The sequence below is a fragment of the Ochotona curzoniae genome, unplaced genomic scaffold, assembly GCF_017591425.1.
Source record: "Ochotona curzoniae isolate NIBS_2020 unplaced genomic scaffold, NIBS_Ocur_1.0 scaffold_4506, whole genome shotgun sequence".
Classification (NCBI taxonomy): Eukaryota; Metazoa; Chordata; class Mammalia; order Lagomorpha; family Ochotonidae; genus Ochotona; species Ochotona curzoniae.
In genome coordinates, this window is record NW_024467119.1 from 55,588,159 (window position 1) to 55,611,552 (window position 23,394).

Here is a 23,394-nt window from a genome sequence, read left to right on the forward strand (position 1 = left end):
CAATCTCCAAATGGCCGCAACAGCTAGGACTGAGCCAGGCTGATGCCAGGAGCCTGGGACTCTCTCTCTTGTAGGTGGCAAGGGCCCCATGCCTTGGGCCATCTCCTACTGCTTTCTCAGGTGCCTTAACAAGGAATGACTTGAACTGGCGCTAATGTGGGATGCTGTTGTCACAGGCTGTGGCTAAAAATACTGTGCTACAGTGCTAGGCTTTGCAAGGAATGTTTTGGAAAAGGCGTGATAATATAGGGAATAGGTATCTGAAGATGGGCAAACTTTCCAATTAGGTTTTTGGTCTTTGCTTCCTCTGAGCCTTAGTTTTCTTCATTTATAATTTGAGGAAATTGGGGTAAGTAGTCTTTTACTGGCCTCACAACTATGGCATATTCAGAATGTGAGGGAGAGCAAGGAGGAAATGAGAATAAAAGGGCAGGAAGAGTTAGAAAGAATAAGCAAGTATCTGCTGTCGCTGGTGTCACTGGTGACCTTCGTCCAGGAGGCCTTTCTTCCACAATCCTCGGAGTGCCTGTGTGAGTGACCTACACACAGGTGCTTCCTCAGTGCTTCCTCTAGGGTTCTTGCATTCTAAATGTTAGTGTGTGGGGGATACTCATACAAAATTTAAAAATCCAAGAGTTTGCGATCTATATCATAGTTTGTGAGAGTGATATTATAGTTTTGCACTGTGCTTGCTCTTGACTTTTCTAACCTTTGGAGTGTCACAAAATATTTCCGGTATCTTTTAACTTTGTTCCTGTAATGGATTAGAAAGTTGGAAATGTCATGGCCGTTTGTGTTGGTTTCAACGTTGTTGTCTTGTATTAACTGGTTAAAGATAATGCTCAGTACTGATGTTTGAATGTGGAACTTACTCTCACTTCCTAGGTTTTCTTCATAATTGATTTTTGAGCTGGAGTGTGGTTTGATATGCCTTGACTTGTTCAACCATGTAATGCTTTGTTGCTCACCTTTTTAAGCAAAAAGCAGCTGCATTTTGAAATGTTTTATCTCAAGTGGACACGCTGTTTACAGGAGACGTTCTGACATATCCTGATATTTAATGTCTATGCTTGTATTCCTCCTAGGATTAGACTGACTTTCTAATTAATTAGTTGCATGGCCTTTTATTAATTCCCTCAAAATTTATAATGTTTTAAATGAACAACATAGATAAGCATTCTGAACTCTTGGAAAACATGAAATGTTAATTATGTAGCAGTGACATGATTTATATAAACTCTGTTGAATGTTAGAAGATGCTTAGCAACAGTGTTTTCCAAATACAGGGATTTATTATAAACTTATCCTTCTAAGGCTGCCTGGGCCATTTCAGGAGGGAGAATATAAATAGAGCTTGATTTCTTCAAGAAGTGGTCTGTGTCGTTTTGTTTACAGTGAAAGGAAGTATTTGCTTCACATATCTAAGAATTTATCTTTAGCTTCCTGGTGGATTACACATCTTTTCAACATGTTCATACCAGATACTTGGACCTTGATAAGATAATCATCACAGAACAGGAAGAATTAAGACTCTTATTTAAACAATGATTTTTGTCATTATAGCACTTACGTAGGTCCCGTAACAATATGGGATTTAATTAGTATAACTTTTGTGGTGTGGAAAATTTAATCTTGGCCGGAGTTCTGAGATATACCTTGTTAGCTCTCTCTCTTACCTACCCTCAGCTTATTTTAATAGCAATTTGTGAAGCCTCTCCTATGCTTTTAACAGTGTAATATAGAACGCTTGTGCTTATAATATTGTCCACCAATTTTCGAATCGTAAGTTAGAATAAACGTATTGGTTCTATAAGAATTGAATATTTCTAAATAAAGTCCAGGAAACTAATGGGAGTATTGGAGAGCTTAGCTGAGAGATGTTGGTAAGCCGTTCACTGTCCTGTTCTGCTTCTGAGCACTGATATGAATAGAGTTCTCCGCAGCATAGCATGAGTGGTCATGGTGTGTAGTCTCTCAGTTAGTTTCACCAAATTGCACATTTCTGCCCTTTTCTTCTGGAAAGTATGTAGATTCCTTCTAAAAATATTCTTGGGCCTGGCGGCATGGCCTGGTGGCTAAAGTCCTCGCCTTGAATGCGCCTGGGATCCCATATGAGCGCTGGTTCTAATCCTGGCAGCTCCACTTCCCATCCAGCTCCCTGCTTGTGGCCTGGGAAAGCAGTGGAGGATGGCCCAAAGCCTTGGAACCCTGCACCCATGTGGGAGACCCGGAAGAAGTTCCTGGCTCCCGGCTTTGGATCCACATAGAATCTGCCATTGCGCTCACTTGGGGAATGAATCATTGGACGGAAAACCTTCCTCTGTCTCTCCTTCTCTCTGTATATCTTACTTTATATAAATCTTTAAAAGTAAATAAATAAATAAATTCTCACATTTGATGTATATTTTTACGCCATCTGGTAGAAGCATATTTGAATTTTGCCAATATTCCAGATAAATTATGATGTATTTTTTTATAAAAATTTGTTTATTTTATTGGAAATAAATAAATTGGAAAGGCACATTTATAGAGAGAAGGAAAGACAGACAGATCTTCCATCTGCTGTTTCATTCCCCAAGTGGCTGCAATGTCCAGAGCTGAGCCGATCCAAACTCAGGAGCTTCTTCTAGGTCTCACACACGGGTGCAGGATCCCAAGGCTGGACTGTCCGTTGTCTGCTGCTTTCTCAGGCCACAAGCAGGGAGCTGAATGGGAAGTGAAGCAGCTGGGATGTGAACCAGTGCCATATCGGATCCCTAGCATGTAAGGCCAGGACTTTAGCCACCAGGCTAACTTATCAGACCCTATGACATATTCTTGATTATCTAATGTGAGGAGTATCAGAAGCATGTGGTAGAGGTCTTTAGTACCTTACTCGGTTTTTTTTTTTATTGTAATTGGATCTGGGTGAAGAATTTTTCAAACATTGTTAAGAATTTTTCAGACTAGGGCCTGGTGCAATACCTGAACTGGTTAATCCTCCACGTCCAAGTGCCGGGATCCCATGTGCATGCCAGTTTGTGTACCAGCTGCTCCACTTCTCATCCATTTCCTAGCTTGTTGCCTAAGAAAGTAAAAGGATTGTCCAAAGCCTTGAGACCCTACTACCATATGGGAGACCCAGAAGAAGCTCCTGACTTTGGATTGGCCCAGCTCTGGCCATTGGGGCCACTTGGGGCGTGAACCAGTGGATGGAATATCTTTGTCTCTTCTCTTTTTAAATCTGTCTTTCCAATAGAAATAAAAATTCTTCAAAATTTTTTCTTCTACCTAGAAATATGTATGATTTGTTTTGGGATAGCCTCCTGGAAAGGTTTCCTGAACTTTGAGAACTATTGTGTCATACAGAGGCAAGCCTGAGTCTGCTCCCTCCCTCACCAACCTGATCTTGCCTTCAGAAATCACTGTATGCCTGCAGTACGGCAACAGAAGGCAGAAAAGAGATTTCATTGATGTGTACATGATGATAGTCATGTTTATTAAGGAACTTTGAAAGAGCCACATATTGTGAGTGGATATATATTCAGTACTTATGTCGCATGTTGTCTTGGAAGAATGACATTTCCTGTCTTTAAATTCTGAAATGTAATGATAGAATGTTATTGTTACGATTATGGAGTTTTTTTCTTTGTATAAATATTATAGATACTTTGGAGATGGTATATCATGATGTAGATGCTAAGTATTACTTTTCCAACTCATATGAAATGACTGGTGCTAAATGGTTCATTTCAGAAAAATGAGCAGTGTTTTGATTCTGTTTAAACTCCAAATGACATATACCATTTACTTTGCTAGTGGAAAAATTTCTGGATTGTTTTGTCAAGAATATGAAAGTATAAAATTTGAGGAAAAGCTTTCATCTTAATTAAAGCAATCAAAAATCAAACCAGTCTATTTAAATAAATTACTCCCAAGTTACTCTCTTGCTTCTCTTTTGTTCTTTCTTTACCTACCTTGTTAGCTCTATTTTCACTGTTTTCAGAATTGGAGTTCTTAAAAATTAAAAATAATTTATTGCTGCCAGTGTAGTTCATGCTGTCATCAGCACATGTCTGGGCTGTTGACGTGCCTTCTTTCTGCCTATTCTTTCTTTTCCCCCATCTCTCTATGTCTAGTGTGCAGGACTTTGCATCACAGGCTTTAGAGATGAGAGATCTATGTTAGAAATGTGGATTTAGGAGTTAGCAGTGGTTGCCTGGTGACTGAAGATGTAGAAGTGAATGAAATTTTAGGAGGGAGTGAGCGGAGTCCATTCATGTTTTCGTTGAGTGAGGCACTGCACTGGGTGCTGGAGGTACTGCATCCTGTGAGTCAGACTGGCAGATGATATTGATGCCTGAAGAAGCTATTAAAGCCACACATGATCTAATGATAGACATGGAATTAGTTGCATTAATGTTATTTGCTCCAGTGATCTTTAATGTATATATATTTGAAAGGTAGTGGGAGTGAGAAATTTTTTAAGATTTTTTTTTTTTTTTTGTATTTTTACTAGAAAGGCAGATTTTTACAAGGAGCAGGAGAGAGAGAGAGAGACAGGAAGATCTTCCATCTGCTGATTCACTTCCCAAATAAATAGCTGCACAGCTGAAGCTGAGCCAGTCTGAAGCCAGGAGCCAGGAGATTTTTTGTGGGTCTCCCACTTGGGTGCAGGATCCCAAGGGTTTGGGCCATCCTCTACTGCTTTCCCATGTCCTAAGCAAGGAGCTGGATGGGAAGTAGAATAGCTGGCATTTGAACTGAACTGGTGCCCAAGTGAAATGCTGGTGTTTACAGGTTGAGGATTAGCTTATTGAGCCATTGTGCCAGCTTAGAGAGGTATCTTTCATCCCCTGGCTCACCACCCAAATGCCTGCAACAACTAGGGTGGGGTGGGGCCTGGCTGAAGCCAAGAGGCAGGAAGTCCACCTGGAGTGGGAAGGAGGGTGTGAGCATCTGCTGCCAGCCAGGGCAGTTAAGAGGAGGAAGCTGGAATCACAAGTTCAGCCATTGCTGGGACCCAGGTGCTGCAGGGTCAGTCCCAGGCAGCAGCTGCAGGGATCATGCATGTCAGATTTAATTGATAAAATCTGTATTTTCATGTTACTTTCCAAGAGTATCATTTGTTCTGTGAAACAGGGTACGTGTATATAGACTCTAGAATTATTTTTGGAGTAGCAAAGAATATTAAGGACTGGGGAGGGAGTTTCTAGGATCGCTTGTTATATTTCAGTGGCATTTGGAAATGAGTGAATTTCCATGCTGTTGTTTTCTGAGTCTTTTGTACTTTGTCTTCTCATGTATGAACTCATAAATTGAGTTGGAGTTAGGCTTATTGGCTTATTTTATTTGAGAGAGACATAGAGAGTGAGACAAAATTCCTATTCTCCATCAGCTGATATTGAGCATCTTGTCAGTCTTTAGTGGAAAGTTAAAAGAAACTAAAATACAATTTAAAAAGGGAAGTTTAAGTTTTGTTTTTGCTTTTCAGCCTTTGTTTCTTAGAAAACTTTAAATGCTGAACATTACAGTTCAAGTCTGAGATCAGGGTGCCTAGGTCTCCAAATGTCTGCAAAGTCTGGGACTTGGGGCCTGGCCAGAAGGTTGCCTGGATTTCCGGTCTGCCTTTCATTGGGGTAGCAGGAACTTGAATACTTGATGTCATTACTGCCTCAGAGTGCGTGTTGTCAGGAACTGCAGTTGGGAAGCCAATCCAGAAACTCTTGTGTTGGATATGAGTGCCTTTTTTGTTGTTTGTTTTCGTGAAAGACAAACTTCCTTGGATTCACTCCCAGTGACCACATCCAGTGAGGCTGAGCCCTGCTGGACCCAGGAGCCTAAAGGGGGCTTCCATGTGGCTATAAGGGTCTTTGGATTTGGGCTATCTTCTGTTGCTTGGCCAGGCATATTAACAAGGAGCACATCAGAAATGGAGCAGTGGTTACCCAAATTGGCACACATATGGATTCCTGGCATTTTAGGGAGCAGACTGAACCCACTACACTCTTGTTCCACAGTGTCAGACTCAGCATGTCACTGTCTTAACCCTATGCTTCGATTGTTACCTTGAGATTTAGGTTTAAATAAAAACTGTCGGGCCCGGCGCGGTGGCGCAAGTGGTTAAGTCCTCGCCTTGCACGCCCGGGATCCCATATGGGCGCCGGTTCTAATCCCGGCAGCCCCGCTTCCCTTCCAGCTCCCTGCTTGTGGCCTGGGAAAGCAGTCGAGGACGGCCCAAAGCTTTGGGAACCTGCACCCGCGTGGGAGACCCGGAAGAGGCTCCTGGCTTCGGATCGGCATAGTATTGGGCCGTTGCGCTCACTTGGGGAGTGAATCATCGGATGGAAGATCTTCCTCTCTGTCTCTCCTCTCTGTATATCCGCCTTTCCAATGAAAAAATAATAAAAATAAATCTTTAAAAAAAAAAAATAAATAAAAACTGTCTCCTCCCCCCAGTATGTATAAGACTTTGTTGTAATTAATTTACGGGACTTCTTAATATCTAAAATGCTATGCTTTTTTTTTGTTCCTAGTTTTTTTTTCTAATGCTTTTATTGCTTTGTTTTGTTTTTCTCTAAAGTCTGAGTAGCAGAGGAGTTATCTTTCATCCACTAGTTGACTCCCCGGAAGGCCAGAGACAGTAGGACTGGGCCAGTCCAAACTCTGGAGCCAGGCATTTGATCGTGGGCCTCCCATTTTGGTGCAGGACTCAAAGACTGGAGCCACTGGCAAGGAGCTGGGTGGGAAGTGGGGCAGCCAGATCTCACATAGGATGTCTGTGTTGCTGGCAGTGACTTAATATCCATAGCACACCAGTCTCACTCCTTCTGCTTGGAATACATTGGCTTAAATGTCCATTTTATCAGGTTAATATCAACTAATTGTTGAGGTCTCACCAACCCTGTAACTCTCTTCATTTGTTTATTTTTTGTTAAAAGATTTATTTTATTTTTATTGGAAAGTAAGATATATAGAGAGGAGGGAGACAGAGAGGAAGATCTTCCATCCAATGACTCACTCCTCAAGTGACCGCAATGGCTGGAGCTGAGCCAGTCCGAAGCCAGGATAAAGGAACTTCCTCTGGGTCTCCCACACAAGTGCAGGGTCCCAAGGCTTTGGGGCTGTCCTTGACTGCTTTCCAGGCCACAAGCAGGGAGCTGGATGGGAAGTAGAGCTACCAGGATTGGAACCGGCCCCCATATGGGATCCCGGGATTCAAGGTGAGGACTTTAGCTTCTAGGCCACCGCGCTGGGCCCACTTTCTGTTCATTTGTAAAATAAAGGGATATGTTAAATGATTACTACTAACCTTATCTAGGTGCATTTAATAAAATAGCTTGACTAAGTCAATAAGTAAAAATTTACTTTTCCAGATATTTGCAAAAAATAATTACATGTGAATTTTCTTACTCATTCTGTGGTCAGGGAATTAAGAACAGTTTGATTTCAGTTCTTGAATTATATAGGGAGTTACTTTTGTCCCAGGATGTGATCAGATTTTAGACACTGTTTTTTTATGTATGTTAGTTCATTGTTCAGTTTTTATTTCTTCTAAACTTTTTTTTTTTTGGCTTCTATGGAATACATGTTAAAAACCAAAAGTATGATTGTAACATTGCCTAATTCTTTTTGTTCTAATTAATTTAGTTTTATCTATTTTGGGGGGTTTATTAGACATCTGCTAGTTTTTACTTTTAAGTATTGGGAGTCTAAAAGACCACCCTGAGATTTGATGCTTCGTTAGGCGGAGTTATGGAACTTAATACATAGTCATACTGGTAACCACAATTTATGATAAGGAACAAAAGTAAGTACTTGTATTTAAAGTAATCTATTGGGCCTGGTGTGGTAGCCTAGTGGTTAAATCCTTGCCTTGCATCTGCAAGGATCCTATATGGGTTCTGGTTTGTGTCCCAGCTGCTCCACTTCCCGTCCAGCTCCTTGCTTGTAGCCTAGGAAAGCAATAAAGGATGACCCAAAGCCTTGGGATCCTGTACCTGCTTGGAAGACCCGGAGGAAGTTCCTGGCTCCTAGATTTGGGTTGGCTCAAGTCCAGCCATTGCTGATGGAAGATCTTTCTCTCTGCCTCTCCTTCTATCTGTATATCTGTTTTTCCAATAAAAATTAAGATGATAAAATAAAATGAATTTTTAAAAAATAGTTTCTTATTTACTTGGCAAAAGCCTTTCCTTAAAATCTTTTATTTATGTTCTGAAACTGTGTCTTCAAAATAAGGGAACTGGTTTTGTAGTATAGCAAGTTAAGCCTCTGCCTGCGATGTCAGTAACCCACGTGGGTACCAGTTTAAGACCCAGCTGCTCTATTTGTAATCCAGCTCTCTGCTAGTGAGCCAGGAAAGGTAGCAGAAGAAAATCCAAGTATCACGGGGGAGACACAGAAGAATCTTCTGCCTGGCACAGCTGTGGCTTTTGTGGCCTCTTGAGGAGTAAGTCTTATGTAGAAGAGCTCTCTCGCTTTCTTTTGTCTCTGTAACTGCCTTTCAAATAAAATTAGGAAGAACCTTAGGAATAATTGTGCCATTGGTAATGCATGTGTATTTGCATATGCTCAGTTGTGCTATGTTCATCAGATAATCAGAATTTATATTTTATTATTGCTTAAATCTGAGAATTCTGTGCTGCTATATATCTCAGCTTTTTCCCCCCTCGTGTGAATTATTGGTATTTTATTGGTATTTATATCTGTCTTCATAGATGTGGGCATTTTTTCTGGTTCTAAATTTTGTCATTATTAGAAATCATGAGGTTTTGTTTTATCACTACATATTTATATTTTAATATTAGCACATTAAAAAAAGGTTTTGGCCTTCCTTTTTAAAACTTTCTCAAATGAAAACAGCTTTTTCCCTTGATTGTCATATTTTATGCTTGAATGATGTAACAAAAATGGCAGGAGAAATCTTTCAATTTTTGTTGAAGAAATCATGTATGTTTCGTTTTATTTGAAAGAGAAAGAAAGATCTCCTGTCTACTGACTGACTCTCCAGATGTCCTCAGGTGCTGGATGTGGGGCCAGGGTTGGCCCCAGGTGTTCTGAGATACGATGTGATACCCTAGGTAGTATCTTAGGCTGAGTGAAAAATGCTTATTTTTCCTTGGTTTTAATATCTCAGTCATCATAGGAGTTGAGTCATCTGGTTCAATTTAGAAATGCTCATGAGTATTGTCAGATAACCATTTGATATGTGCAGAAGAGTGGGATTAAACTGGTGTTTTGTTCACTTCTATTTGTGTTAGGATTTTGGGGAATGGTTTTAGTTCTTTTCAAACAGCCAAGACACTGTCAGATACAACATGCCAGTCCCCTATAGTTTTTTTAAAAATACTGTTGCACCATGTAACTAGTGAGAATATTGAAGCAACACTGAGTTTGTTTTCTGTTGCTGTTAACTGAATTCTACAGACAGGTAGTTTATAAAGAATAGTAATAAATTTCTAACAGTTCCTTTAGGGTGCTGACCGATTAGGGCCTGACCTGTCTGTTACCAGGATGGTGTTTTGAACATTATGTCCTGCAGACAGGAGGAGTGTTGTGTGCTTACAAGGCGGAAGAGGATGAATTCACTCCCAGAAGTCCTTACAACAACTCTGTTAAATGTGAACAACTCCCGTTTCTCTGAGCATGGAGTTCTTATCACCTAAGTGCTTTCCTTGAGATCCTGCTTCCTAATACATATATTGGAAATTAAGCTGCAATGTGAGTTTAGAGGGGACAAAAACATTCAAAGCATCAGAAAAGTAACAGTTGATTTTTATGTCAAGAAATCCAGAGAATCTGAGATTTACTCTATTTACCAGCTAGCAGATTTCATGAGTGCTTGCAGAAGACAGTATTTCCTGCATTAGTCAAAAGACAGAATATGTATCATTTTTCCTGCATATCATTTTCAGAGTAACACAGAATGGCTTGGTGACATCTGAGTCTGTGGATGATTACCTGTTAAAAGGAGAATCTTAAGACTATCGCTTGTATATCCTGTGCTTTGGAGGGAGTCCCTAATTTCCCTTATGCAAACATTCTGGGAAAGGTAGCTGTGAACTATCTCTTCTCTGCAGAATCAACATTTTGAGAGGCAAAAAAACAAGGTATTTGTAAGATAGTCCTAAGTAAATGACTTTGAGATCTTAGATAACACTATTAGACATTTCTCTTGTGGTATATTTGTTCTAGTTTCTGTTTTTTAGTAGTGGAAGATACCTAGCCAACCCTCTGTTTTTGTAACTCAGTGTCCACTTTTCTTGCATCAGTTTTTCTGTTTACAAATGAAATGAAGTGATAACTTAGTAAAAATTAATACCTAATGTTTTAGACAAATGAGGCTAAAAAGGACGAGCAAGTTACAATCTAGGGCAAATTCACATGCTCCAACTAGAAAGACATTTGAGACTAAAATTGTCCAGAGTGGGAACTTTGTGATGAACTTCATCCTGGGAGAATAGAGCATTGGGGGAAGACTTCAAGCAAAGGGGTAGAGCCAGGAAGAGTTTTGGGCTCTATCTAGGCTGAGGGTCCCTTGCATGTCCAGAACCTGGGAAGGTGCTGTAGCTATGCTCCCCTGCAAGTGCGTGTATGCCTGCACACGCATGCACAAACACACACACATGGAGTAATGCATGGATGGAAGTCATCACTGGAACATAGCTACTGGGGAGCCTAGTGTTGGGTTGGTCTGGGTGTCATCCTTCACAAGGTCTGTTAATTAAACCTGTGGTTCCTTGCTCTAATCCTTGGAGTGTTTAACTGAACTCCAAGACCAGATAGCCACACATCCCATTTCCTTCCAACCGAAGGCAGAGTGTCTGGATACCTGGAGTCTGGGTGGAGTGAGGTGGGGTGGGTGTTAAAGGAGCAGCCAAGAGCTCTAGCAGGTGTGATGAAGTGCAGTAGTGAATCTCATGCCATCCCCCTTCTCCTTGACCCAAAAGTGCAGCCCAACCTTTTTCACATCCTGGGCAAACTCCCTCAGTAGAGTGAGTACTAGGCAGTCCCATTCCCAGTAAGGAGGTCATGCCAGGGCGAGGCCCTCAGAGCCATGGGCAGCCCCCCACTGGGGGGCATGTCCTGCTCTTCCCAGATAGGCTGCCCCTTCTCTGTTCCTCTCCCTGTGGGTGGGAATGGGTTTCTAATCTTCATTCTTGCAAGAGAAGCTACGAGTCAGACCCAGGGCAGGAGGGAAATATTTCCCTCTTGCCCCGCTTCCAGGAAAGAGATCTTTGCTTGCTCTGTGACCAGGGCCCCACTTCCTCTCCCAGATAATGTACAATAATTTAAACACAGTTGCCCCCCCAAAAAACCCCTTTTTTTAAATTGGAAAGGTGGATATACAGAGAGGAAGATCTTCTGTCCAATGATTCACTCCCCAAGTGAGTACAACGGCTGATGCTATGCCGATCCAAAGCCAGGAGCCTCTTCTGGGTCTCCCGCGCAGGTGCAGGGTCCCAAAGCTTTGGGCCGTCCTTGACTGCTTTCCCGGGCCACAGACAGCGAGCTGGAAGGGAAGCGGGGCTGCTGGGATAGAACCGGCGCCCATATGGGATCCTGGGCGTGCAAGGCGAGGACCTTAACCACTTGCGCCACCGTGCCAGGCCCAAAAAAACCCCTTTTTTAAAGAAAATAAATCATCATAGTGAGAATTAAGGACAAAAAGGAGGTAGCACCTCCTTAAAAAGAACCCTAGCACAAAGAGCCTGTGGGGACTCTGTCTTGGAGGTCATTGTCACAGATCAAGAAGGTCTGTCTCACAGCCTAGTGGTAAGGTGAGGGCTAGATCTTTCAGGCTTGTCAGTGTATAAATGCCAAAGCAGCAACAGCAAAAAACACTTAGCCTTTTTGACTTTTCAGATCAGCGTGCTCTCTTAACTTATTTTGAATTTGACTTTGTTAAGCATCTTTTCGGTTTCCTTAGTGTATTATAATTCTGTGTTTATCCTCTATCTCCTCGTATTAATTTCTTCCTTCATTTCAGTGTTCTCAGCAGTTTCCTTATCTTTCCGTATAGATCTTTCCCCCTCTAAAACACAGTTTTCAGGTGTGTGCTTGTAATTCTGGAGAGTGCTTCTGACTCATTTTTTTTTTAAAGCACTTTTTCTCTTAACGATTAGATATTTCCTTTTAGCTTTTCTTTCAGTACCTCACAAGCATTGTTATTCTGGTTTGAAAGTATTCACCAAAACAGCAGGCTTCAAGTAAAATATATATATTTTTAAACATATATCTTTTTTTTTTAATTTAGCATTTTTTAAATTGTTTCCTTCATATATCTGATGTAAAAGGGGATTTTAAGGGAGAAGCCCCACCCAGTCTCCCACCTGCCCCAGGTCCCGGATGTGGGGCTTGCTCCGAGGGTCTTGCTCAAGTGGTCTTGATAATTCAACAGTTCTTAATTGCTGCCACTTTCGCCACTCCAAGCATGATGAGGTTGTTGAAGAATCCACTGATTGACATAGTCCATCGTAGGGTCTCCATTTACCCAGTTTTTCACTGCCAACATATAGATAAAGGTGGTTGATTGATTGATCCTATCTGTCTCTTCATGGTTAGGGTTCTGAGTCTGGCAGTTCAATTCCAAAGAGATTTTGTCTTAGGTGTTCCCAGACCAGATTCTTGTATGTGCTAGCAAGCACAGGGCGCGGCACAGTCCGTCACCACAATCAGCTGGTGGTTATAATTGCTGGGTTGGTTCTGTTTCCAGCCTCCAGCCCTGTCTTCCATAGGAACCAATGGGTGCTGCAGTCCAGCCTGGTTCTGCCCAGCGCATGCTCGGCCCTCACCTAAACAGTGTGGGCTACAGGCTAGTCAGTGCAACCCTCAATAACACCCACCAGGCCTGCTCCCCCTGCCCTGGTTTGCCATTATGTGCCGCAGGCTAGTCCAGTCTGTCCTACATCCCATTTGGCTCTCATACATGTCAATGGGTATTAAAGCTTAGTTCCATCTAACCAGCTCAACTATCCAGCCTTCACAGATGTTGTTGGGTGTCTGTCTAGCCACCCCAGCCCCTGTCCTAGTTTTTGTGCCCTCCAGTGAGGGGTGGTAACCCAAGAGGGAGGTGCCCACTATGTCCCTCCCAGGCAACTCCCACTCCCAGATTATGCACTCTCCAGGTGGTTCTGTGGTTTGACTTGAGAGAATTAGCCCCCAGTGCCAGCTTCTGCCAGCTGATGCTGAGGCTAAGCCCAAACAACCCTCACCCACTTTAATTTTTGATTGCACCCTATGATCAATCAACCCATCCTGGCTTTTCCCTGATCTAGCTCACATGAGGTCCACGGGTGTTGTAGCCCTGCCTAGTCTGGCCTACCCGCATCCCAGCTCAATCTCTCCAGTGGGAGTAGCTGTCCAGCAGGGGAACCACCCCTTATTCCCTCTGCCGGCTCTGCCACCTCCCTTCCTGTTTCTCAAGTGTGCTGTTGGGAGCTGCAGTCACATCTGGCACAGGCAACCTCACCTTGGCATTCCGTATTGTGTACTGCTTTTGTCACAACTGAACCTGGCCCGACCCACACTCTGTTCCAGTGTTCAGATTTGCCAGTGGATGATGTGAACTGATTCAGCCTGGTCTGCTCCCAACCCGTGCCAAATCTATGCCAGTGGGACATTTTCCATGACCTGTTCTGGGCTGTTTCCTTTCATGATTCTTGCGCTTACTTGCCTGCCAGGTCTGTGTCCTGCCAGGGGAGTTGCCCAGGCTCCTCCATCGGAACCCCTCTGAATGCCAGATTTCACGCATACCAGTGGGTCCATGAGCCAGCACTACTCAGTTTACCTTCTGTCCTAGCAAGAGCCGAGGCTTTTCCTAACTGGCCTTCAGCCCAAGCTGGTCCTTCTATTGGATGTTTCAGCCCAGCCACGACTCGTCCATACACATGTGCAGCTTTTACATGGCCCAGTAGGGGTTAAGACCTAGCCTAGTCTGTCCCACATCTACCCTGGTCCTCCAGAACACCAGAAGGTGTTGCGGTCTGGCACAACCTGGTGCGTCTAGTCCCAGTCCATACTTGTGCCAAGGGAGATTACAACTGTATTCCAATCAGAATGCAGCCCCCAATTCAGGCCACATGCCCCTTGGTGGGAACCTCCACCCTGCTAGGGTGTCCCCTTAGCTCCCCAACCAGGCCTGTTCCCAGCCATAAATCGCGCATGCCAGTGGTTGTTCTGACTCAGCTTGGCACAGCCCCTCACCTGTCCGGACCTCTGCTTTAAATGCTGTGGCTTAGTGTCCCTGGCTCATGCAGACCAGTAGGTGCAAGATCCTAGCTCAGCATGTCTTGTGCTCCATCCTGGTTTCTAATTTTACTTATGGGCTAAGGTTTGCTCATTTCTGCCTGGTACACGCCTGTTCCATTGCCATTTCATACATTGACCAACCCATTGTAGCTACTTTGCCCAGCTTATCTGACCTCCAGATCTGGACCACATGTTCACCAGCGGGAGCTATGACTCGCCAGGGAAGTTTCTCCACTTGATCCTCTCCCCAACCTAGCTCTCATACATGCCATTGGGTTTTAGGCCAGTGCATGGCATTGTCTGGCCTTCCTTTTGGCCCTGCATGAACTGGTGGGAACGTGCAGCCCAGCCCACCCCACATCCTGTTCAGGATGCACATTTGGGTGCTGCTGCCTTGACCAGTCTAGACTGTTGTCGGTTCCTTTACTGGTGAGTGAGGGCAGGCTGCTTGGTCACACCTAGCTTAGTCCATCACCACTCCATCTCTTGAACAAACCCATGGGGCTAGAATTTTAATAGGGTTAGGCCCACACATCCCTCACAGAATCAAGTAAAGTATTTTAATGTTTATTCTTTGAAGTTTCCCAAATTGAGTATTTTTTTTAAACTTGTATGGTTTTGCAATACCTGTTTTATGAATTATGTTTCATGTCTGTAAAATGTTTTCCCATATATTTAATACCAGCTTTGCGTATATTCATTGCCAAAACTAAAGACATGGATTTTTAGCTTTCTTTTCCACATTGTTCTGTTGCCTTCCTCACTCACCTTGCACCCCCGCCCCCCCAGTCAAGCACAGAAAGTTTTCAGTTCTGTAATATGCATAGAATTGGGTATTTTGTTACGATTTTTGTTTGTGATGATTCATTCTGTGTTTGTGCAGTAAAAGATGAATCTTGCATTATTTCCTTTTTGCAGGTATGCAGGCATTTCGAAGAGTGTTCGATAAACATCCTAACTTCCCTGATAGCAAGATGGCTGCGTTGGTGAAGATCAGTGTAAATGATTTCTCACATGCAATGAATGAAATCCGGCCCAGTGCCATGAGGGAAGTAGCAGTCGATGTTCCAAATGTAAGTCATTTGCGTCTCACGTTAGCCGTACTGTTTGAATTAAACCCTGAAGGAGACTAAAATGTGACGGAGATTACTTCCTAGGTTAAGCTTCTTGTAAAAATGGTTTTAATTGGAATTTTTACTGAGATCATTGTAGACACCATGCAGTTATAAGTATATCCTGTGTTTCCTTTAGCCAGTTTTTGTTTGTTGGCGACATCTTATAAAACTATAGCATAATGATACAACCTATATTATATATTTTTAAAATTTATGCTGTTAAATACTTACCTGAAAGGAAGAGTTACAGAGCAAGAGGGAGAGACTGAAATATTTGATACCCCAAATGGCTACAATGACTGGGGACTGAAACCAGGAGCCAAGAACTCCATCTCAGTGTGCCATGTAGTGGCAGAGGCCCAAGTGCCTGGGCCATTTTCTTTTATAAACCTATTACCAGGAATTTGGATAGGAAATAGAGCAGCCACAATTTGAACTGGACCTTCTTGGGGATGTTGGCGCTGCATGTGAAGCTTAACTGCCTGCCCCATTTGTTCCTGGTTTGAGGTAGTCCTGTTGATCTTCTTTTCCCCTTGGCTTTATAGAGGCACAGGTTGACTGTCTTTGATTTGAAATGCCTAGAACCCAAAATGTTTCAGACTTTGGAGTTTTTTGAATTTGGGAATATTAGTGTAAACTTCACTAATTGGGCATTTCTAACCTGAAAACCAGACATCTGAAATTCTCCAAATTCTGAAATATTTTGAGCATTGTGTTGATGCTTACAAAGTTTTAGATTTTGTCAAATAAAAATAGTGTGTTTGTAGCAAACAGCATGATGTTTTGATAGCAGAGAGTTTAAAACAAATTATAGGAAAGTAGGTGTTTTTTTTCCAGAGATTTATTTATTTTTATTAGAAAGTCAAATATTCAGAGAGGAAGATCTTCCATCCGTTGTTTCACTCCCCAACTGGCCACAATGGCCAGAGCTGAGCCAGTCAAAAAGCTAGGATCCGGGAACCTCCTCTGGGTCTTCCATGCAGGCGCAGGGTCCAAGGCTTTGGGCTGTCCTCTACTGCTTTCCCAGGCCACAAGCAGGAAGCTGGATAGGAAGCGTGACTGCCAGATATGAACCGGCGCCCATATGGGATCCTAGCACAGCAAGGCAAGGGCTTTTGCGACTGGGCTACCACGCTGGGTCCCTTCTTTGTTTTTTTAAAGTCTTATTAATTTTTTTTGTTTGTTTGGAAGCCAGGTTTATAGAGAAAGGAGAGAGAGATTTACTGATACCTTCTATACACTGGTTCACTCAGTGGCCAGAGTTGAGCCAATCCAAAGCCAGGAGCCTGGAGCTATTCCTGGGTCTTCCCTATGGCTTCAGGGGCTCTAGGACTTGAGCTATCCTTTGTTGCTTTGTCAACCCACAAGCAGGGAACTGGTGGTAAATGGAACCTCTGGGACATGAACTGACGCCCCAGTGGGATTGCCTACAGGCAAAGGATTAGCTTGTTGAGCCACTGTGGCTGCCCTGGAAAAGTTGTCTTTAGAAACAGGGTACTAGAGCAGTTGCAAAACTTAATCCTCTACCCTAACGTGCCAGCATCCCATTTGGGCGTCAATTCATATCCCAGATGTTCCACTTCTGGTCCAGCTTCCTGTTTGTGGACTGGGAAAGCAGTGGAGGATGGCCCGAGCCCTCGAAACACTGTGCCTATGTGTGACACCTGAAAAGAAGCTCCTGGTTCCCAGTTTCAGGTCAGCTCAGCTCTGGCAGTTGTGGCTATTTGGGGAGAGAACAAGCAGTTGGAAGACCTTCTCTATCTCTGTTTCTCTCTATAAAAATCTGCCTTCCAAATAAAAATAAATTTCTTTTAAAGATAAAAAATTAAAAACAATTTTTCAACATAAATGCTGTCATGTTATAAAAACATGATGGTACCAGCTACTAGCTAGTTTATCCGTAGGATAGCAAAAGGTCTGGGGAATTTAACTGCATCAGTGTAGTGTTTCTTGGTTTTTTTACACTGCGTTTGTTGGGCCTAAGCTGAGTCAAAGCTCTGAGCTCGTGAGGACATTTGCCTGTCAGAGCCCTGTTGTTTTTCAGTATTTTCAATAGCAGGAAGCAGGAATTAGGAACTGGAGCTGGGACTCAGCCCAAGCACCCTGATGTGGGACATAAGCATCTGCATTGCTAGGAAAGTGCCTGTCCCCATGCACTTTTCAGTTGAATTGTGTTGACCTTTGCTTATGCTGTCAATTGTAGGAGACCTTCAAAGAGGACATGAGTAGGATTAAGTTAATGTGGATGTCTGAGTCTGTGGGCTTCCTCTTAAAAAAACCTAACTGTTGCTTTCTTTGGGGAACTGTCCTTTTAAACTCCTTTTAAAGCATCACTAATTTAAGTATTCTTTCACAGAAGTTTCACCATAAATTTCATGTTTAATTTTAGCAGAATTTATGGTGCTCATTTCAGACTGATTTTTTTGTCCTTAGTGCCTCACACTGGAGCTTGCTCTGGGAGGTATTAATAGGTTAGTATAGTGTTATCTGATTTCAAATTTTTGCATCAAAGAAAAATCTTTTTTCTTCACAGTGTGTTTTTCTTTGTGAACTTTTTATAAGATTCCTTGTATCTAATATTATCACAGTGAAGCTAGTTAACATATTCATCAGCTTCGTAGTGGTGATTTTTTACACGAAGCATTTAAATTCGACTATTTCGGGTATAAAGTACAGTATTAACTATAGTCAATATATACCCATTCTACATAACTGAAATTTTAAATCCTTTGACCAGGAACTCCCCATTACTTGCTGTTAGTTCCTAGAGACGACTTAAGACACAGAAAGGCAGTATGATTTATTCCTCCAGGTTTATTTTTGTTATCATAAGGGGCAGGATTTTCTTTGTAAAAGTCTAAGTAATATAGCACATTTTCCTTCTTTGCTTACATGTCCATGGACACGTAGGTTAATTCCATATCTTATCTATTGCAAGTTATGCTGCAGTGAACATAGGAGCACAGCTGTCTCTTTGACATGATTGCATTTCCCTTGGGTTTCTACTTTGAAATGAGATTGCTGCATCGGATGATAGTTTTGCTTTCAAATTTTTAACGACGATCCACACCGTTTTCCACAGAAAAGGGTTGCCTTTTCTCCGTGTTCTTCCCATACTTGTTACATTTTCTGCTTTTGGTTCTTACAGCAGATGTGAGGTGATACCTCATTGAGATTTTTAGTTTCATTTCTCTGATGTTTAGGGAGGTTGAACATTTTTGTCATAAAGCTTTTTGGACATTTCTTTTTTAAAAAAAGACTCACTTATTTTTACTGGAAAAGCAGATTAACAGAGAGGAGATACAGAGAAAAAGCAACTCCATCCGCTTGTCCACTCCGCAAGTGGCTGTGGTGGCCAGACCTGATCCGATGAGAAGCCAGGAGCCAGAAGTTTCTTCCAGGTCTCCCATGTGAGTGCATGTTCCCAGGGACTTGGGATGTGCTCTGCTCCTTTCCCAGGCCACACGCAGGGAGCTGGATGGGAGCAGCCAGGACATGAACCAGCACCCATAGGGGATACCAGCGATTACCAGGCTAGAATTTAGCTACTGAGCCATCACACTGGATGCTCCTTTGACACTGCTAATGCCATATTTTAAGAAATTTCTATTTAATCTCTGCCTGTTTTTTTTTTAATTAAAAACTTTCTTTAATGTTTATGTCTATTTGAAAGGTAGTATGGGAAGTCAGGAGAGAGAGCCCTATCGGGATGTGGATGGATAGATGGATGGATTGATCTGTTAGACAAGATGAGAACTTCTATTCATCGGTGTGTTACCCAGAGGCCAGCCATCATCCAGAGCTGAGCCAGGCTGTATTTTGTGCAGGCCTGTGTTTTGCAGGAGCCTCTACTTTCATCTGGGTCTCCCCTGTGAGTGGCCGGGACTTTGATAATTGAACTATCACCTGCTGGCTCTCAGGATTGCTCATTAGCTAGAAGTTAGCCCAAGTTGAAAGTATGATATGGAATTCTTATATTTAAATCTTTTGTTAGTTTTGATTGAGTGTTTGTATGTAGGATCGCTGGCTGGTTTGATTGATTGTTTTGCATTTGGGTAGTCAGTTTTCCCAAAACATTTTAAAGAGACTGCCTTTCTCTATTGTGTTTCCCCATTGACACCTTTATATAAAACCAATTAGGGCCTAGTACAGTAGCCTAGGAGGTTAAGTCCTCAACTTGCATGTGCCAGAATCCCTTATGGGTACCAGTTCTAATCCTGGCAGCCCCACTTCCCGTTCAGCTCCTTGCTTGTGGCCTGGGAAAGCAGTCGAGGATGGCCCAAAGCCTTGGGTCCCTGTACCTACATGGGAGACATGAGGGAAGCTGCTGGCTCCTGGCTTTGGATCAGCGCAGCTCCAGGCATTGTAGTCACTTGGGGAGTGAATCATGGTATGGAAGATGTTCCTCTCTTTCTCTCCTCTCTGTATATTTGCCTTTCCAGTAAAAATAAATAAAAAGATCTTTTTAAAAGTAAATATATACTTTTGGATTTCTGTGTTTTCCATTCTATTTAGTTAGTCTGTATATCTGTTTTATATGCCTGGGTTCTGTTTTGATTTATAGTGTGCTTTGAAATCAGATAGTGCGGTGCTTGTACTTATGATTGGCTACTTAGTGACTTTCCTGTTTCCATGTGGATTTTACTGTTTTTTTTCTGGAAATTTTGTAGGTTTGAATCTATAGATCAAGATGTAGATTTGGATGAGATGGACACTTTAAATAATGTTGCTTCTTCAGTACATGAACAGAGTATTGTTCATTCATTTGTGTTATCTTCAGTTTCTTTGATCAGTGTTATAATTTCTGATGTATAAAGCTTCCATCTCCTTGAGTAAATTTTTCCTAAGACTTTTTGTTACCTTGAGGATTTTTTCCTTTGTTTTTCAGATAGTTTCTTTCTAGTGCACATCAGCGCTGCCAATCTTTGTATGTTGATTTTTGTGACCTGCTGCTTTTCTGAAACTTTTGGGATAGACTCTTTAGAATTATCTCTGTATAAATGATATCAAGTGCAAACAAATATCTGTACTCGCATTTAGGTGCTTTTTCTTTGTTTTTCTTGCTGAGCTGCTGATTTGAGTGGTTGTCCTTGTTTTACTTCTGATTTTAGAGGGAAAACTTTCTGCTTCTTATAGATAGGAAATACTGACTGACCTTGTCGTATGTGACCTGTGTTATTTGAGATGCACTCGTTTCTAAAGTGTTGAGGATTTTTGTCATGAAAGGATGCTGAATTCTGTCATGCTTTTTCTGCTTCTGTGGAGATGATCGCATGATTTTTAGCATTCATCCCATAAACAGGGTGCATCATATTTATTTTATATTTCGAAACAGTGTTGTCACTGAAGAATAAATCCCATTGGATCATAATATATGTCATTTTTAGCTTGCTATTGAATTCATTTTGCAAATATGTTGTTGAAGATTTTTCCGGTTTTGTTTTTACTAGGAATACTGGCCTGAAATTTTCTTTTCTTGAAATGTCTTGTCTTGTTGAGTTATCAGGTTAATGTTGGCTTCATAAAATGAATTTGAAAATATCCGCTCCTCTGTAATCTTCGGGAAGAGCTTGGGATAGATTGTTGTTAATTCTTTAAATATTGGCAGAGGTCACCAGGGAAGGCGGGTCCTGGCTTTATATGTTTGGAGGTTTGGTTACTGATTTGATGTTTTGCTCTTTATTGGTCTGTTCAAGTTTTTCATTTTGTTTTTATTTTTTAAAAGAATTGTTTATTTACTTGGAGAGGGACAAACAGAAATGGAGATCTTTTTTGTCTGCTGATTCATTTTGTAAAATAGCTGCAGTGACCAGGACTGGCCCAAGCTCAAGCCACGAGTGTAGAACTCCGTTTGGATCTCCCACCTTTGACGTGGCAGCCCAGTGGTTTCGGTCATCTTGTGCTGCTTCCTCTGGCCCGTTGGAGGGAGCCTTGCTGGAATTGGAGTAACTGGGCTATGCTAAATTATGCTGATCAAAACTTTGCCTAGAGGAATCCTCCACTTAATCCTTAGAATTCTCAGAAATAATGAATTTTGCTTTTATTTATTTTTATTTATTTATGTAATTATTTTGTAAGATTTTATTCATTTCTGTTGGAAAGTCAGATATACATAGAGGAGGAGAGACAGAAAGGAAGATCTTCTGTAAGATGATAAAGTCCCCAAGTGAGCACAACAGCCAGTGCTGCGCTGATCTGAAGCCAGGAGCCAGGAACGTCTTCAGATCTTCCACACAGGTGCAGAGTCCCAAGGCTTTGGGCTGTCCTTAACTGCTTTCCCAGGACACAAGCAGGGAGCTGTATGGGAAGTGGAGCTGCTGGGATTAGAACTGGCTCCCTTATGGGATCCCAGTGTGTTCAAGGCAAGGACTTTAGCCACTAGGCCACACTGCTGGGCCCAAATTTTGCTTTTAGTCACTAAATTTTTTAACAATAGGATAACAAAAGTAATCTGCACATACTTCAATTCTTATGTAAAATGATGGTTTTGTGACTGTAGAGTGGAATGCAGAGCCCTAGACATATGAGCATACCCCAAAGATGTGCTGCTGGTTTATGCTAATTAATGTGGCTTTAAATTCTTTCTGAAAATTTTTGGAATTCATTATTGAACCTATAGCTTGATTTTATTTTATTTTTTTTAAAGATTTATTTATTTTTATAGGAAAGGCAGATATACAGAGAAAAGAGATAGAGAGGAAGATCTTCCATCTGATTGTTCACTCCCCAAGTGAACACATCGGCTGGAGCTGAGCTGATCCAAAGCCAGGAGCCAGCAGCTCTTCCCGGTCTCCCACGCAGGTGCAGGGTCTCAGGGATTTGGGCCATCCTCAACTGCTGTCCCAGGCCACAAGCAGGGAACTGGATGGGAAGCAAGGCCACCAGGATTAGAACTGGTACCCATATTGGATCCCGGCACATGCAGAGTGAGGGCTGTAACCACTACGCTATTGCACTGAACCTAGCTTGATTTTATTTTAACACTTTGTCATTGAGTATGCTAATTTAGTGTAAATAATTCGGTAAATTGAATTATTATGAAATAATGGGTAATTTGTTATATTAGTAGAAACTTACCGAGTTTATAATCTTAAACTTGTTGCACATTGGCATGAGTACTTAAACATTTTTTATTTAAGAAGCGTAGAAAGGGTGAGAGACAGAGGGGGTACTCTCCCGCCTACTGGTTTGGACCTTAACTGAGAGTTGGCTATCCTAATGTGGTTTCAGGAACACAGCTACTTGGCCTGTTACTGCTGTCTCCATTGATCTAGATGCATTAGGAGAAGCCAGTTAGGAGCAAGAGGTGGACTTCATACCTGCATATTTCTATATATTTCATTTTTATTTTAAAGATTTACTTATTTTTATTGGAAAGGCAGATTTACAGAGAGATGGAGATACAGAGAGAAAGATCTTTCCACTGGTTCAATCCCCATGTGGCCACAATGGCTAGAACTGAACCAAACCGAAGTCAGGTGTTGGGAGCTTCTTCCAAGTCTCCCACATAGGTGAAGGGTGCCAATAGTTTTGGCCATCCTCAGTTGCTTTCCCAGGCCACAGGCAGAACACTGGATGGGAAAGGGAACAGCCAGAACATGAACCAGCACCCATATAGGATGCTGGTGCATGCAAGTCAAGAATTTGTGCCACTAGGTTACCATTCCAGGCCCATAAATTCACATTTTGATTGCAGGAATTTTATTCTTTGGGACAGTCAGAGGATTTATCTCTTCATTTCTTTGGCTATTATTGTATAATATAATAGATTAAGTCATATAACAACATGTGGGACCCGGTGTAGTGGCCTAGATGCTAAAGTCCTCACCTTGAAGGCACTGGGATCCCATATGGGTGCTGGTTCTAATCCTGACAGCTTCACATCCCATCCAGCTTAATGCCATTGTGTTCTGTGATGTTACTCCTGATTAGCCGTTTAGTACTTTTTTATGCTTGCTTCAGATTACAAAAAGTTTCTTGAAGTCATATTTTGTGGTAGATTCCTAAAATTCATTCATCTGATTTCTGGCTATTGTAACTATAAAAGTAT

The 23,394-nt window shown here is 42.0% G+C and overlaps 1 protein-coding gene across 2 annotated transcripts in view; it reads left to right on the top strand.

The window, feature by feature from the left end:
- The window catches only part of SPATA5 (spermatogenesis associated 5), a 211,496-nt gene that overhangs the window by 22,741 nt on the left and 165,361 nt on the right, over positions 1–23,394 (top strand). For both annotated transcript variants that reach the window (XM_040967253.1, XM_040967254.1), the window contains exon 10: positions 15,148–15,302. In XM_040967253.1, the coding sequence (XP_040823187.1) occupies positions 15,148–15,302 (155 nt within the window). The remainder of the gene's footprint in view (positions 1–15,147; positions 15,303–23,394) is intronic.